Source organism: Eutrigla gurnardus (assembly GCF_963514095.1).
Source record: "Eutrigla gurnardus genome assembly, chromosome: 10".
NCBI lineage: Eukaryota > Metazoa > Chordata > Actinopteri > Perciformes > Triglidae > Eutrigla > Eutrigla gurnardus.
Window position 1 is genome coordinate 16213785 of NC_139924.1, and position 15577 is coordinate 16229361.

The 15577-nt window shown below is 40.6% G+C and overlaps 1 protein-coding gene across 2 annotated transcripts; it reads right to left on the minus strand.

Annotated features, from left to right (window-relative positions):
- Positions 1-1243: 1243 nt before the first annotated feature.
- Positions 1244-4617, minus strand: eif3k (eukaryotic translation initiation factor 3, subunit K). 2 transcript variants are annotated; one of them, XM_084018850.1, is made up of 8 exons: positions 4425-4617; positions 3645-3743; positions 3182-3302; positions 2696-2770; positions 2129-2195; positions 1902-1979; positions 1664-1789; positions 1244-1375 (listed from the first exon to the last, which is right to left on the minus strand). In XM_084018850.1, exons 1-8 carry the CDS (start codon positions 4484-4486, stop codon positions 1344-1346), a joined length of 660 nt encoding a protein of 219 aa, XP_083874976.1. In that variant the 5' UTR covers positions 4487-4617; the 3' UTR covers positions 1244-1343. The 2 variants fall into 2 exon arrangements, with proteins under 2 accessions (XP_083874976.1, XP_083874975.1); XM_084018849.1 differs by having other exon boundaries at positions 2696-2773; positions 4425-4616.
- Positions 4618-15577: the final 10960 nt, after the last annotated feature.

Consider the following 15577-nt stretch of genomic DNA (forward strand, 5'->3'; position numbering starts at 1 on the left):
ATCATTTTTACGCTATAATTACACCTACGAAGCCTGTATTTTTATTTTACAACTTCAGGTAGCCATGTTATTGTAGATTAATAATGCGCATCATGTTTCAAAGCGTATATAAAGTAATTCAAATCATCTCAATTTTATTTATATAGCCCCAAAGCATTAATTTGCCTCCTCTGTCCCAGGACCCTCACATGAGAACTCCCAGAGGAGTCCCTCTCCCAGGATGGACACACGTGCAACAGGTGTCATTTGTACAGAATAAATAACATGATACAATTACATGACAGGAATCTCATTCCTGTCATGTAATTGTCAGGAACAGCAGTAATAACAGCAATAGTAGCCTAGTAATAAGCAGTAATAGTATAATAAATTGCGTACTTCTTATAATGACTGAGTTTTATGCTTTGTGTACTGTGTTTAAAATCCAATATTGGACGAAGAGAACTGTCTTTCCTTGAAAATAAATACATTGGAGAAAAAACTAACACCATTTCACCCCCAGAATCTCAATGCAACGGACGAACAACCCACTTTGCGGTGCGATGGCGACATCTGCTGGCTGATTTTCAACACACACGGTGTGTAAAAACACTACGAAACTGTCAAGTCTCTGAGTTTAAGTAACTCAACCCTGTGAAATTCACTGTGCCAATTATGTTTAGTCGTGTTCTCTGGTCAGAATAAACCAGAAAACAGCTTTATATTGTTAAATGTGTTCCAAAAAACAAGTTATTGATTTTTTTTTTATAGTTAGCTTGTAATCTATATTCCTGCCTTGGTTTTCTTGTCTTGTTGTTCCTTGCTGGATTTCCTACCGGTGTTCTTCATGACGTTTGTCTTTAGTTTCTATCTTTGGTCATTAAAACTTGCTCAAAGTCATGACAACCTCTGACCAGGTTCCCCGAACCTTTTTGTGGATTTATTTATTATTATTATTATTATTATTAATTATTATTATATTTGTATTACAATGATCAATGGCCAAATATGTTCTCCTAGTTTGAGAATTAAAATATGTTTTCAATAAGAAGCAGCAGTTTTGAGCCTGGCTGCACTGATTCATGGCAGGTTATTAATGTGCTTAATAACAGTGTATAGCCAACACCCTGATATTGTTTGGGAAAAAACAAGGAAGTAAAATAATTAACATGTTGTCTTAAAACCTTTTGCTTATGAAAAAAATGATGTAAAGGTTTCCAGAATGTTCAGAGAGCAGCATGAAGAATTAAAGACAGACACAGGCTGTGGGGGATAATTTACTTTTATTGAGAAAAGATTGATTATGAAAACAAATGACCTGGTTAAATCTGTTGAGCTGAATGTGTGAGTTATGAGTGTTTGCATCACTGAGATGTAGCCATGATGCTGGATACACCTGAAAAAGAAGAACAGGGAGAAGATGTGTATAAAGAAAGATATCAGACTTTAACTTTATCAACATAGAAAAAAAAATCTTCACGAAATATACAGTCACGAGTGTTAATGATGCTACATCACTGCTTTTTGCATATGGAGTCTACGTTTAGTGGTGTAACATTCAGAACTAGTTCACCCAAAGAGCCCGCACAAGTCAATTTGATATATACTGCAGCGTTTGTCATCGAATTTGACTCAGTTTCTAGTATGCTATCATTTATTTATCCGTCTGGGTGGCAGCACTCACTCTCAAAGTCGATCTTCTCCACGATGTTCTTGGGTTTGACGCTCTCTTCCTGGTTAAAGATGAAGATCTGTCCTTCATCGTTCTCCGTCCACCCGTACTTGTTCATCCACACCTTCACCTGCGTGTCTGGACAAACGGAGGGAGACAACGCTCTTGAAGCTTTTATTGTATAAAGATGGTTTAAACATTTTGGTTCATCGAGCTCTCGGGCCGGTCTTCATATTTCTAGACTTCTTACCTAGCGGGTCTCCCAGCATCTCAGCCAGTAACCGGTGCTCAATAGTCTGGTAGGTAATGCCCACCACATGGCAGATGACTGAAGAGGGAAATCAGATAAAAAAAAAATACACAAGGTTGATAATGTTGAAACAAGGTTATTACGCAACTTTTCAGTTTTGTTGTGCTCGTTTCCTGTTAACTTCCTCAGACTTTGCATATTTACTGTAAGAACTTAACGATACTCACACTTGCGAACGGAGTCCTCAAAACCAGTAATGCCGTCGATGAGCTCTCTGTTCTCCTCAAGACTCGTCTGTCAGGAAGGACATGGAAGAGATGAAAAGAAAACAAGAGGACAAATTATGTTTTATTTAAGTTTGGAGAAGGGAAAGAGAACAAAACAGTCTTAGAACAAGGAGGATAGAGAGATGGCAAGAAAGGTATGGAGTCAGATCAGTCTCAATATTAATATTGATGACAATAATAATTATAATGACATGTCAGCACTTAAACAGCACAGTAAAATAAGTTTTGATACTATTGATGTCTGTTCATCCGTAGCCATGTTGACGGCCGCGTGGAGGCAATCCCTCAATCATATGGATGCTATGAATTTTGCACCTTTAATATTGTTTTTGGCAACATTTCCCCTTTACATTCTTTCAGATATCTTATTGATCAATCAAACAATCCAGATTCTTCTTGATGATCTTCAAATAACGTAAGAAACGACATGCAATGTATCCAGATAATATTGTCACTCTGTGTGTTTGCAGTGTTATAGTGTTGCACTATTGTGTGTGTGAGTCGTACCCAGAAGCTCTGGAAGTGGCAGGTCTCCAGCAGGTTCCCCAGGTAGAGGATCTGTCTGATCGGACGTTCCTCTTGCTGCGACACTGTAGTCAAGGAAATGCCCCACGACCAACCAATAACCCCCCCCCCCCCCCCCCCCCACACACACACACACACACACACGCACGCACGCACACACTGGATCTATTTAAGTCTACTCCTATGCAGTCACACTGATCACACATGATTTATATTTATGTGTCCTACATAAAAAAAACTGAAGACCAAAACAATTACCTCACATATGCATTCAAATTTCAGTTGTCATGGTTCTGTGCAAGTGTTGTGAGTCTGAGTATAGTCTTAAGTATTTCCGTTAAACTGTATACATTTGACAAAGAGCCGACTCATTTGCCGCTGACAAAGAAGCTAGCTTACACATATTAGTGATGGGGACTTACAACATGCAGATAATATGAGATAAATGAAATGGCACCAAAAGGATACGTGTGTCTGGTCGATCATACACTTGCATAGTGTGAAGTCGGTGTGTGGCAGGTTGGTAAGAGCCTTCAGCAGAATCTGTGATGTCACCTGAGTCTGGAAGTACGCTGGGTTGAACTGGTAGCTGCAGAGGGAAAGATGTAGTTACATCACTTTACCTTGTGAAGGTTCGACAATACAGCTAAACTTAAACACAACTCTTTATTATCAATGCCACTAAAACACACTCACACAAGGCAAACACTCAAAATTAATTTTAATTATATATTAAAGTGTGGAAAGTGAAAACGAATTATTGCCCCAGTCAACAGAGTTCCCCATCATGTTGGCTCCTTTGACACTCCCCACAATGGTTTTAAAAGAGACTCCAGACAACTCTCAAAGTAATGGGCTGATTAAACAGCACTTGTCTCCGTGTCAGCTGACATTCTTTGCCTGTATTTGAATAGTGGCCGGTGTAACTTACAGCTTCAGGACAGCCAGGTTGGCCTCCAGGTCATAGGCGTTTTCTTTCGCTTGTGTCTCCACGTAGCGTTCCAACGTTGGCAGGTTTTCTGGGTTGTACCTGTGAGGAGAGACAACAGCATTGTTTAATAATCAAGTGTGGATAAATGTGCGTTTCTGCGTTTTGGACATTTGAAAACACTCAACTAACTGTCATCGTTGTGTTGGTCACTAAATGAAAACAATATCGTTGCAGACATTTAAACAGCAATCCTGAGTAATAACCAGAATGATGCTTCTGCTTTCTCCGACGCCTCTTCACTCACTGACACTCGAGGATACAGGGAGGTTGCAAGAGGGTTTTAACTGTGCCGCCTGCAAGCATTACATCATTTGGTAGCATGGCTCTCTTTATTGGGAAACGGTTCGTCATCTCCAGCTGCTGTGTGTGGACCTCCTTTTTTTTTTTTACCACACATATTAACTGTTGTTTTGCTGTGTTGATTTGACGTCTTCTCTATATTTGCACAGCACTTTGGTCAACTGTTGTTGCTAGCTAGCATTAGCTGCTGTTCAAATCACCTCTTCGTTATAACGTTCATTTCCTTTATTACCACGTAATGCTACATACAGACACAAATAACAAACCGTGACCTCGAAGAATCGCGAGTGGAGCCTCTATGAATGAGCTCACCGCCGCTGACTTAACTCAGCAGTCGTTAGCTTAAAACATTAGCCAACCGGCTACGGTATCGTTAGCTTGTTCGACAGGTTATCAATTCGTTAAGAGCGCCATCCATACCTGTCGATTCCTCGCAGGAGCTTACCCACGTTCGCCCGCATCTGCTCGAAAGGCGACGACATCTGCTACAAACGTATACGTGAGTTTTAGGGCGAAAAGGGAGTTAAATCCGCACGTGGGCCGAAGAGTAGAAAAGGCACCGAGGCGGAGGGAGAAGAGAGTCGGACCGGAAAGAAGGATGCACAGGCGGACCGGAAAGTGTACGGACCTGCACAATCGCGGGACCGCCGTATTCTTTGGTTGCATACGGCAACACAAAACAGAAATCCAACATGTCTCTCAAAAAGTTTGATGCCTTTAAATATTTTTTTCTTTTTTAAAGTACTAGAGAATCGTAGAGCATCCCAAGTTCCATGTAAATAAAGGTTTGTCCAGAAGACAATCGTTGAAGGAATTCATTGCTTGGATAGTTTCTGTGTAACAATGTAAAATTAATTTATTTAACTTTATTGTGGACAAATTGTGTATAAGATACAGTCAAAACATTCCTGCAAATCTTTGGAGACATAACTGTCGATGAAATGTGTTGGGGGTCCATGCGCAAGCATAATCAATCTGCAGAAAAATGTCAGTTTATGGATATTCTTAATTTTTATTGTCTATACAGATTGTAAAGGCCTCTGGGGACAATGTGTCTGAAGCCTATACATAAAAAGTCATCTTCCTCAGCATGATATCAGTCATTCCTGTAATCAGTTGGAGACCGGAGCTTTAAAATGCCATAACTACTTAACCTAGTCAATCTTTTTTGCCCTGTTCAGTGATCCACTGTATTGTTGCATGCAGAAGGTCTATCAAAATCCTGATGAGCAGCCTGCAGCTTTCTGTCCGCCTTTGTGGGCCATCGCTCAGAAATTCTGCAGCCCACAGAACAGAGCATTTTTCATCTACAATCCATTAAGACTCCATTACTGTTCACGTAGGTGCACCAGACATATATGATTACAGTGATGTGAAAAGTTAGGACTTCATGTATGGAGTCACTGAAAACTGTACATCCCAATTCTAAAAGACAGGTTATTATTATTATAAACGTGTTATTAGTCGTCTTTCTTCTGATGGTTGGAGATCCTCTCTTGTACATTATTTTCCAGCCTAACCCCTCCTCCTTACAGTGTCATGATGTTCCAATGGATAGTGCACATTCTTATTTTATTATTGTTAGCCAATAAAACATGACGTGTATTTTATGTATTTTTGGATTTGTCTTCCAGTGTGAGGCAGTGAGACAAGAAGAGGATGAAAAACTAATCTGAAGAGTAACTAAAGCTGTCAGGCAAATGTAGTGGAATAAAAAGTACAACATTGACCTCTGAGATGTAGTGGAAGAGAAGTATAATGTTGCTGGGAAGGGAAATACTCAAGTAAACTACAAGTATTCAGTATTTGCTTTTGAGTAAATGTACTATTTGCATTCCACCACTGGCGTGTGTGTGTGTGAGAGTGTGTGTGCGTGTGTACTTTTGTGTCTAATTACGACCTCCTCTATTGTTGAGCCTCATCACCCCCCACTGACTCTCTCTCTCTGTAACAGGGATCAGTGGCAGTGAATGAGCAGCTTGCCGTGTCACCTTTAAACCCAACAACAAGGACGGAGGGAGGGAAGAGGAGAAGGGAGTCACTCCTTATACCTCTGCACACCTTCACATGAACAACAGAGGAAACAAGCAGAAGACAGGGCAGAAGAAGAAAAGTAGAAGTAATGAGTGAAACAAAGAGTCTAAAATCTGCAAGAGAGGAGAGCAAAGCGTGAAAAAAGCCACTGGAGATAAAGCTACAAAGAGGAAAAGCTCTGAGGCTGGAAGCAAGGATAAAAATGAAGGTGTCGATATTTTACATTCAGCTCCTTCTACAGTGGGATTAACAGGTTTCTTCTCCTGAAGAAAGACCCTGAACTCATTCTCTATACCTGTTCTTCATCCTTCCATCCGCTGAGGAGGACGTCTGTGGTAAGGACAGAAGAAGGACAGAAGAGTTCAGATCACACAAAAGGGTAAGGACAAACAGTCAGTCAGTGGGCTTATAGAGGCACGCTGGCTTTATTTTAATCTCCTTACTGTGTGTGTGTGTGTGTGTGTGTGTGTGTGTGTGTGTGTGTGTGTGTGGGGGGGGGGGGGGGGGTCTTTAAGTTACAAGTTAAATACAAGACGTTTGTCTAGAAATGTATGTCAACAATTCAGAAAAACACAGACACACCACACCCAGAACTACTGCCAGCGATTGAACACTTTATCAAACAGTAGTGGCAGCTCTTATAGTATTAGTGCTACAAATGTCTATTATTTTATACGAATAATATAAAGAGCTTTTTCCCAGGTTGGTTTGTTGAGCAGTGTCATCAGTCTGTAGCTTTAAGATTATGACTTGCTTTTTCGATAGGTATCATATTCTGCAGTGCTAATAATTTATGAATCAATAATAAAGTACACTACACATCTCCTCCAGTCAGAGAATACCTGCAATCAATCATTTTTATACCCAGATCCCAGGAAAAATAAGAAGTTTATGGTCTCACTGTGGGGGCAATGAACATGAAACAATGTGTGAAGGGAAGATGGTCTTTTGGTTGATGTGCTATTAATGGTCACAAGCCAAATGTTAGAACATATAAACATAATATAGTGTGCACGCATGAATGGAGTTTCTGATTGGATAGGACAAGATGATAAGTTGATGGCTTCTCTAGAAATAATCAGATGTAGTCTCATTCTCCTTTTCCAATGAGCTGAAGATATTTACAGATGTAGTTTATTGGTCCAGTTTATTAGAAGATACACTGTTGTGTACATGTGCTGGTCTGAAGAACATATTGAAGGCAGGTTGTAGAAGACAATACATCATTATTATTTCTCTACGGATTCTAGTGATGAAAACAACCAAACAAGTCTTCCAAATGAAATGACAAATATGTTTTTGCTCTAAGAACAGCACAGTTAAGCGTTTTCTGATCTGACATCATTATCAACAAGACGATGACGTGAATATAATTAAAACGTTTTGATCGTACACACTTAGTTTTGGTTAGGATTTGGCACAAAAACAAAACAATTGTTTAGGGAAATATTCTAGTTTTGTTTCAGATGATTTGCTCAACTGCACTTTCATTATATCTTTTTTATTTGTCAACATGTACAAGAGGCATGGCAATGCACATATCACACACAAATAACAGTATTGTCTCTGGCCGGTACAATAACTATTAATTACAACAATACCAATATACCATAATGTAGTAATCAACACACTATGTAGCAAAACTTGCAAACCTTTAAAAGTTAAATTCCTAAACAAAGTCTAATTTTATTTACACCCTCTGAATCTGACGGAGCAGCAGGTTGGTTCAGACTCCTGGTTCCTCCCTGGGTACTCACAAAGCTTTTATACTCTTATCCTAATGTATACATTATGATATCATTTTCTGAAGTGGGTGTAGCTGAGGATTATGTCAACATTCATATTTCAACACAACGTCTGACGTGAGCAGATTCTGTGTGAGAACAACAATTTATCAAAGCTAAATGAACTGACTTTAATGGCCTGGTGATATTGAGTTGCTCATATTTCACAAATACAAAAACAACATCTTAACTGCATCCCTCACTGGAAATGTCATGCATGCAAGCCTCCTTCACAAAGTGAAAGCCCTTCACCTTTCATTCATTGTGTTGCCCCAGAAACTTACTCTAATCAATTGGGTTCGATGTTCGTCCACAGCTGTCCCATTAGAGGGTTTTACTCTGCCAATCTGCCTTTCCCAGTGTGTGTGTGTGTGTGTGTGTGTGTGTGTGTGTGTGTGTGTGTGAGTGGCCAGGTGGAGGTTATTTTCCTGCTTTTTACTACCATATCCTTCTTCCTCCTCTTCTTGCTGATTTACTTGCTTTTCTGCTCTTCTAACTCCTTCTCTCACAACTCTTCTGTCTCTGTAGCACTGTGTTTTACTTTCACTGTGCCGCTCACCTTTGCTAATGTGTCTTAAACTACATGGTATGAAAATCTGATATGTTTAGACAACACACACATATAGAGGCCATGGCTGCACACCACCTTTGTCCCAGACCTCTGCAGGGGTAATTAGATTCTGAAATATTGATAGTGTGTGTGTGTGTGTGTGTGTGTGTGTGTGTGTGTGTGTGTGAGAGAGAGAGAGAGAGAGAGAGAGAGAGAGAGAGAGAGTCACGCTTGCATTATATGTGAATTTGTGTACTTGTGGTGGTGATTCTTTCAGTTTTTAGTAGATAATATATTAGATATTAGATAAGATGTTTCAAGCTGAAATTAAATGATCTTCTTGATTTGCAAGCTGTTTGTTAGTCTCTGTAAGGTGGAGAAATATACTGTTAAGAGCTCAAACAATTGAACATGTACAGAACATCAAACACCACTATCAATAAACACCAATGTGTTGTTCTGATCTGTGACACATTGTTTAATGTGTGGATGGACAAAGAACTACAGAAATAAAGAATGTTTAATGTGTGTTGTAGACGGACAGTTTTTTATGGTTGCGAGCTCCAAACCTGACATTTAAACATTAGCACTGCCATTGGTGCGGTGGAGAGGGAGAAGTTCCAGCGTGTTAAAAACAACCTTATAAAGGTTTCCAGTCAGGCGAAACCCCCTCAGGTGCATTTAGTTATTCAGAGTTTAGCTTTCAAAGAGTCAGTTCTCCCTTTGAAAGGCAGCTGTCATGGCTGCCAGGAGTCAAGGGTCAAATGATCCAATAAAAGCTGGATAATGAGAGAGTGAATAATTTACTGTGGTTAATTCTCATGTACAAACAGCTTTGCCTGCCACAGTGGTGCAGTGGCCCTAGGTTCCTCCTGGTGCAGTGGGTCCTGGGTTCCCCCTGGTGCAGGACTAGCCCGGCCTCATGTGTCCAGAGTGTGTCGTTTCTGGATGATGAAGGCTTTAATTGCCATTGACTGGCCCTCACGTTTCCCTGACCTAAATCAAGTCGAGCACCTTTGGGACATTATGCATCCAACACCTCCAAGTATCACCAAAGACTGTCCAGGAGCTCTCTGGTGCCCTGATCCAGGTCTGGGGGAGATCCCCCTGGACACCATCCTCAGAGGAAATGAAGAAAACAGGGGGAAATCAAAAGAGTGAATTCCCTCATCCTCTCACAAAACTTCTGACATGCCCTGAACTACTGATTACAGATCACAGATGAAATGTGCGAGTGTAGGAAGGGGACCCCTTTAAACCTGGACTCTATTTTGTAGCTCAGGTTTAAACATGACCCGCTTCTCAAAGAGAAACCCCAACAAAACGTCTAATGAGGTCGCGGTTTCATGGCTGCCATGTGTCAGAAAGTCAAAGGATCAAACTAAAGCTTCATTAGGGAGGCTGAAAATTTACACACACACACACACACACACACACACACACACACACACACACACACACACACACACACACACACACACACACACACACACACACATTCGGGTTTATTAAGTGTCATGTGACACATCAGTGAGGTGGAGTCAGTCACAGGTCATATGTGGGTTTGATCTATTAAACGTATCTTAATTGGTTCTGGATATTAAATGTCAAGTAGCAAAACACAGAAGTAGAATGAAGGTCCTTTAAATCTTTCTTTCCTCTTTAAAGCAGCTATAATCAATCATTTTAACCACTGATCAGCTGTTGATTATAGCCATCCCATTGATGAAGCATGCAACTAGCCTTTGAAATAAAGCTAAAAGAAGAGAGAATATCAATCTTTAAATAGATCAGATCGACACCAAGACAACACCAATGCTTATGCTGCTTAGTTTCTGCTAAATGGGAATCTGTTTGCTAATAAGACAAATGAAAATATAAACTTTAAAAGTCAGTGTGCTTACAACATTTCCACTGTCCCGTTAAACAGGAACTGATCTTCCATATTGCCAAAGTACTGTTACTGCATACAGCACTGCTGTGTTGTATCATACACCATCAGTCACACATCCACTAAAAACAGTGTGCACCTTTTTATATTCTGTATTTCCCTGCAACGCTTACTATTTCTTGGACTATTTCATACACATCGCTGTGTGTGTGTGTGTGGTTCATTTTTTTTTCTGTTTCTTATGCCTAAGTGTTGCGATATGCAATTTAATGTAAAATATAAAGCCATACCAGCTGTTAGCATAGAGTATAGTAAAATATATCATGAAACGTTGTTCTTATTATACTTTTCTTTCTCAGGGTCCACAGGTGACTGCTGATGTCCAATCATAAGGACAGAAACCAGAACCATGGTCATTCTACAGCAGGTAAACACACACACATGCACACACGCGCACACACACATGCACACACGCGCACACACACACACACACACACACCCACACACACACACCAACATGACAAATAACAGAGCTTTTTCTAAACTATGCCCCCTCTGCAGCGAAGCGCACTCATTAAGAATCAGCTACTCATTACGCTGCTCTTTGTAGTCAAACACACACACACACATGCTGTGTGTGTGTGTGTGCGAGTATGCGATGGCCTCAGTGTCGGTGTTTTTGATACTCAGTTAATGCGTTGCTGAACTTGTCAGCTTTGTGATCGACTAATCAGCTCTGACAGCGTTCCCTCGCTGTCGAGGCCCAAATGGGACAAGCCAATAAAAAAAGCTAACACACACACAGAGGACAGCCCTCAGCCCTCTCTGTGGAGGTTGATCACACACACTCTGACCTCTATCCAAACTGTACAGGTCCAAACAAAACTCTGCTGCCACTGGATGACACAAAAAAAGTGTTTTTTTATGGGGAAGAAGAAGATGACTGTGGATGATATTTGATATTTACTTTTGTGTTTTTTGACAACATGACAGATTTTCTTTTTTTTTTGAACACCAAGCCAAGGATATTTTGCACTGGAGGTCTCATGTATTTTGCGATGTCTCTGTGGATCTTTTTAAGAATGTGAATAACAACGATGCTTGGGAGACCTGTCGTCACCAATTTACGAAATAATATCAACCGATCGCCACATCGAAACAAGAGGGAAGCATTCATGTTTTAGCTGGAGTGCAGCTCTAGACGTGCTAACCATGACAATGAAAATGAACAGGAAGGGATCAGATTGGCTGCTGGAGGGCTGGGAGGACAATGTACATCCTCTCAGCTACAGATTCGGCACGCTCGTCCAGGTAAACCAACGTCGCTGATTTCAATTGTGAAAACTTGCTTTAGACATGCAAGATAATGGGAAACACAGAAAGAATGGGAAGAACACATGTCCTGTTCTAAACTTTGATATTTTTGAGTCATTAGTCACACGAGGTGTCATTAGTCACTTGGTTATCACATGGTAATCTAACTTTATCATTTTATTCCCTAGAACTTCCTTTGAAGATGGAAGTTTATTTTAAAAAAACTACATGTAACAAAGGGAAACTGACCAGCAGTCCTGACACGTCCAAAACGGATGCTCGATGGTGACCTGGACCTGGTGACCAATACTGGCCAAGCATCAGTATTGGGAGTGAGAACGTGTTGGACAGCTAATGAATCAACCATGGATGTTTATATTTGTTTATATTTGAAACCTGCACATATTGGAGGTCACTATTTATTTTAAACCTTCAGGGAAAAGTCTCAATGTTGTTTTCAAGTTATATACATGCACACATGCGGCGTTACAGATACCAAATTTGTCAAAATGTGTCAAATTGGAGTTCTGGTGTTTTATATTCCATCTTGTGTAACAAGGCTCCTCACACAATAAAACACAAGCATGTTAGTTTTTGGGGATACTCCTGCCATGGGGCTAAAGCAAAGCACAGAGACTTACCTCCAAGGGTGCTTGCTTGGCATTGTGTTGCATAAGGAATTGTTTGTTCCCCCCCTGGCGTATGCACTTGGCTGTCAGCAGGTTCTTTGGTGGCAATAGTGCTGTTTTTTTAAATCCTGACCTCCGAGGTTGTTAGTCTGGTCTGTTTTGTTGGTGAAGGAAACAAAGACCCCCTTCACACCTTGCATTAAAATGAATCTCTTATCCAGATTGTATATAGAAACGATTTAACCTGATGATGATTCACACCTGGTATTAATATGTGTCTCCAGTGCACACCAGCTCCAGTTGCTTATGACTAAATTGAAAGCAGGTTTTTTTTTTTGTGCAAATTATTTAACACATCACAACACAAACTTCAACTTTCAGCTTTAATAGAATTAAATATCATGAAAAACAAAATTCCTTTTGCATATTTACTACAACAACCTTGCTATGGTATTATACTGGAGTATTAATCTTACTGGAGTAAAAGATCTCTATCTTCACTGACTGTGTCTACGTGCTTTGTTCCATCTGTGGAGGCCGAATAGAGACAAAATGTTTATGTTAATTGTGCATTGAAGCAGAAGGGAGAGCTGGTCTGTCTGTGTTTTTATGGGCGAGTTTATTCAGTGACGAATTAGCTTGTCACTGTATCTCACCCTGAGAACCTTTGACTTATCGGAATGATCAATCTAAATGCAAATGAGTTGAGCTGGAACTACCTTTATCAATCACATCGTCTTAATAGCTGTCCTGTGTGAATAAATTAAATGTTAAATTAAATTAATCTGAGTTTGTGAGTTATGATGGTCGAGCTGTTACTTTAGAATTCGTTTCACTCTCAAAAGAACAAAATATTTGTTGCTGCAAAAAAGTGTTTTCTAAATGGCGTGTCATCAACAACACCAGCAGAGGGCAGACTCTCACCTGCAGACAGATACTGAGCTGTGGACTGCAGCTTCACTTACAGACACTATAATGAACCTCGATATGAAATACAAAGCTGCAGTTAGAGAGAGTTCAGACTGAGCTGATGTGACAGAACACACATCACGACTCTCTGTTAAAGTTACATCAAACCAGTCTGTGATCACACTCATTTTTCAAATAATGAATACTCTTTTCTACCACGTGCTGATGGGTGTTACATTTGCGTGTGTGAAATTGTATAATTTGCTCGTGACCTTTACTACAAATGTGACGCCATGGTGGTTCATTGTCGGCGTCTTCAGCCCGTCCTCTGTGTGGTTTGTTACCTTTCCACACAGGAGGGACATTAGCAGGCGTAACAGAATACCCGGCTCATGTCTGGCCTGAATTATTTACCTGAAGAAAGAGATGGTGAGAGCGCACGCCCGCCCACCGCAGGCAGCATGGACATTACATCACACAACACTGTGGCTCGTCTCTCTCGTCCGTCTGTCCAGTGGATCTGTCCTGTGTATCACATACACTGCAAACTACTACTGCATGCCGGGCTGAACTTTTGTTGTAAAATTATAAATACAAGCAAAGGTGGAGAGCTAGAGTAGGAATCCAAATGATTACTTTGTTGTGTCTGAAGAATGAAGGTACATGTCGAGTTTGTTACTTTCTATTTGAAAGTGTTTCTGTTAGCGATACTCTGAGCTACCAGGCCAGCAATCATAAAAAGACACAAGGAGGATTTATTTGCAACAATGCATTTCATGCAAGAGGTCTTCCCAAAAACCCGTAAGCCCTGAAAATGAAGCACCTTTATTGTGTCCTCTGACAATCAGTGAGTCATGAATCACCATGGCCGTCTCCATTTGCTGCAGTGTCTGGTTAGTTGACTTGGGGGCTTTATTGATCTTTAAATGAGTTGTGTAAAAAGCATCTAATGGCCTGTGAGTTGGATGGATGGTTTGAATAGAGAAAGATAGTCTTAATGGATAAAGCTGGTTTTATTCTTTATTTTCTATTTGGCACACATTTGGTGCTGAGTATTTGTGGCAGCAGCATGGTAGGATGTGGGATTGTAATGAAGGAACATGTCAGTGTTGCTCATTAATGTGTGTTTTTTAACTGGAACTGATAAAAGCTGATCATCATAAACTCATCAGCATGATCTCCATCTGCACATCAGTACTTTGAGAGCTGTGTGTATGATGGGAGGAGAGAAAGAGATGCACAGAAGAAGAAATATAAAAGTGGAGACGCCAAACAGATCCTCTGTTAAATAATGTAACATGTGCTTTCTGATAGTTGGCCCGCTCTGACACAGCCTCTCTCTCTCTCTCTCTCTCTCTCTCTCTCTCTCTCTCTCTCTCTCTCTCTCTCTCTCTTCTCCTCGTCTCTCTCTCTCTCTCTCTCTCTCTCTGTGTGTGACAGGTGCTTGGCGGTGTTATGTTCAGGTAGCTCAGTTTGCCAGACGGAGTATTTACTTAATTAAACTGACATATGTGTAACACACACTCACCAACGCACATCTCATGCGACACACGTCTCGTGTTCTTCCCATCTCTCTCTCTTCTCACAGAGGAGGAAGAAGGAAAAAGACAGAACTAAAGCTAAATGCTAACAGCAGCACGCTAACATCCCAATTCACACAACTCACTCAGTGTGCAGGTGTTTAAAAAAACAAAAAAACGAAATAGGAAATAGGAAACAAAATTAAATTTAGGAAAGATTGTGGTGCTGTTAAGGTCCAGCTGTTAAAATTATTACAATTCTCCTGAGGGGACCATGAATGTGTGTACCAAATGTCACAGTTACATTCCACCACTGCCTGCTGGTGTCACGGGATTCATCCTCTGGGAAATGTATTATCGATATAATTTATCTAATGGATAGACAGACAGGATGGACCCACAGAAACGTCCCGAACACATCACAGTGAAGAGAAAAGAGAGAATACAGGCACCACCACACACTTCAAGTAGCTCATAAGTGATTGAGAGGGATTATTTTGGATTATTTTTGTATGAGTCAATACATTTTTTTTAATAGGAAAATCGCTTAATAAGAAGCTACCCTATACGACACCCATCTCTTTTTTTAAAAAACTTGAACAGGTAGTTTTGTTTTTAATAATTCCTCAGGGTAAATCGGGGGAAGGGAGCTGACACTGGGGTGAAGGCAGGGTTACACCTGGTCGGGTCGCCAGGCGATCACAGGGTCATCAATCAACACCCGCAGAGTCGTCAATTAACCTGCATGTCTTTGGACTGTGGGAGGAAACCGGAGCTCCTGGGGTAAACCCGCCCTAACACGGGGAGAACACACAAACTGACTCGAACCCGGACTAATCGTTACCTAATGATTAATCAATAACGTGTCTCCCACTCTGTTCTCTTGTAACTCAACAATAGTCCTTGATTCAGGTACAACTCATTAACGATTCCTTAATTATC

Bases quoted from the DNA above. Each gene is read 5' to 3' on its own strand.
- eif3k (XM_084018849.1), bottom strand. From the start codon at position 4,486: ATGTCGTCGCCTTTCGAGCAGATGCGGGCGAACGTGGGTAAGCTCCTG. The intron at 1,790-1,901 runs GTAAGAAGTCTA...CCGTTTGTCCAG, and splicing joins GATGCTGGGAGACCCGCTAG to ACACGCAGGTGAAGGTGTGG. The intron at 1,376-1,663 runs GTGAGTGCTGCC...CTTCTTTTTCAG, and splicing joins GGAGAAGATCGACTTTGAGA to GTGTATCCAGCATCATGGCT.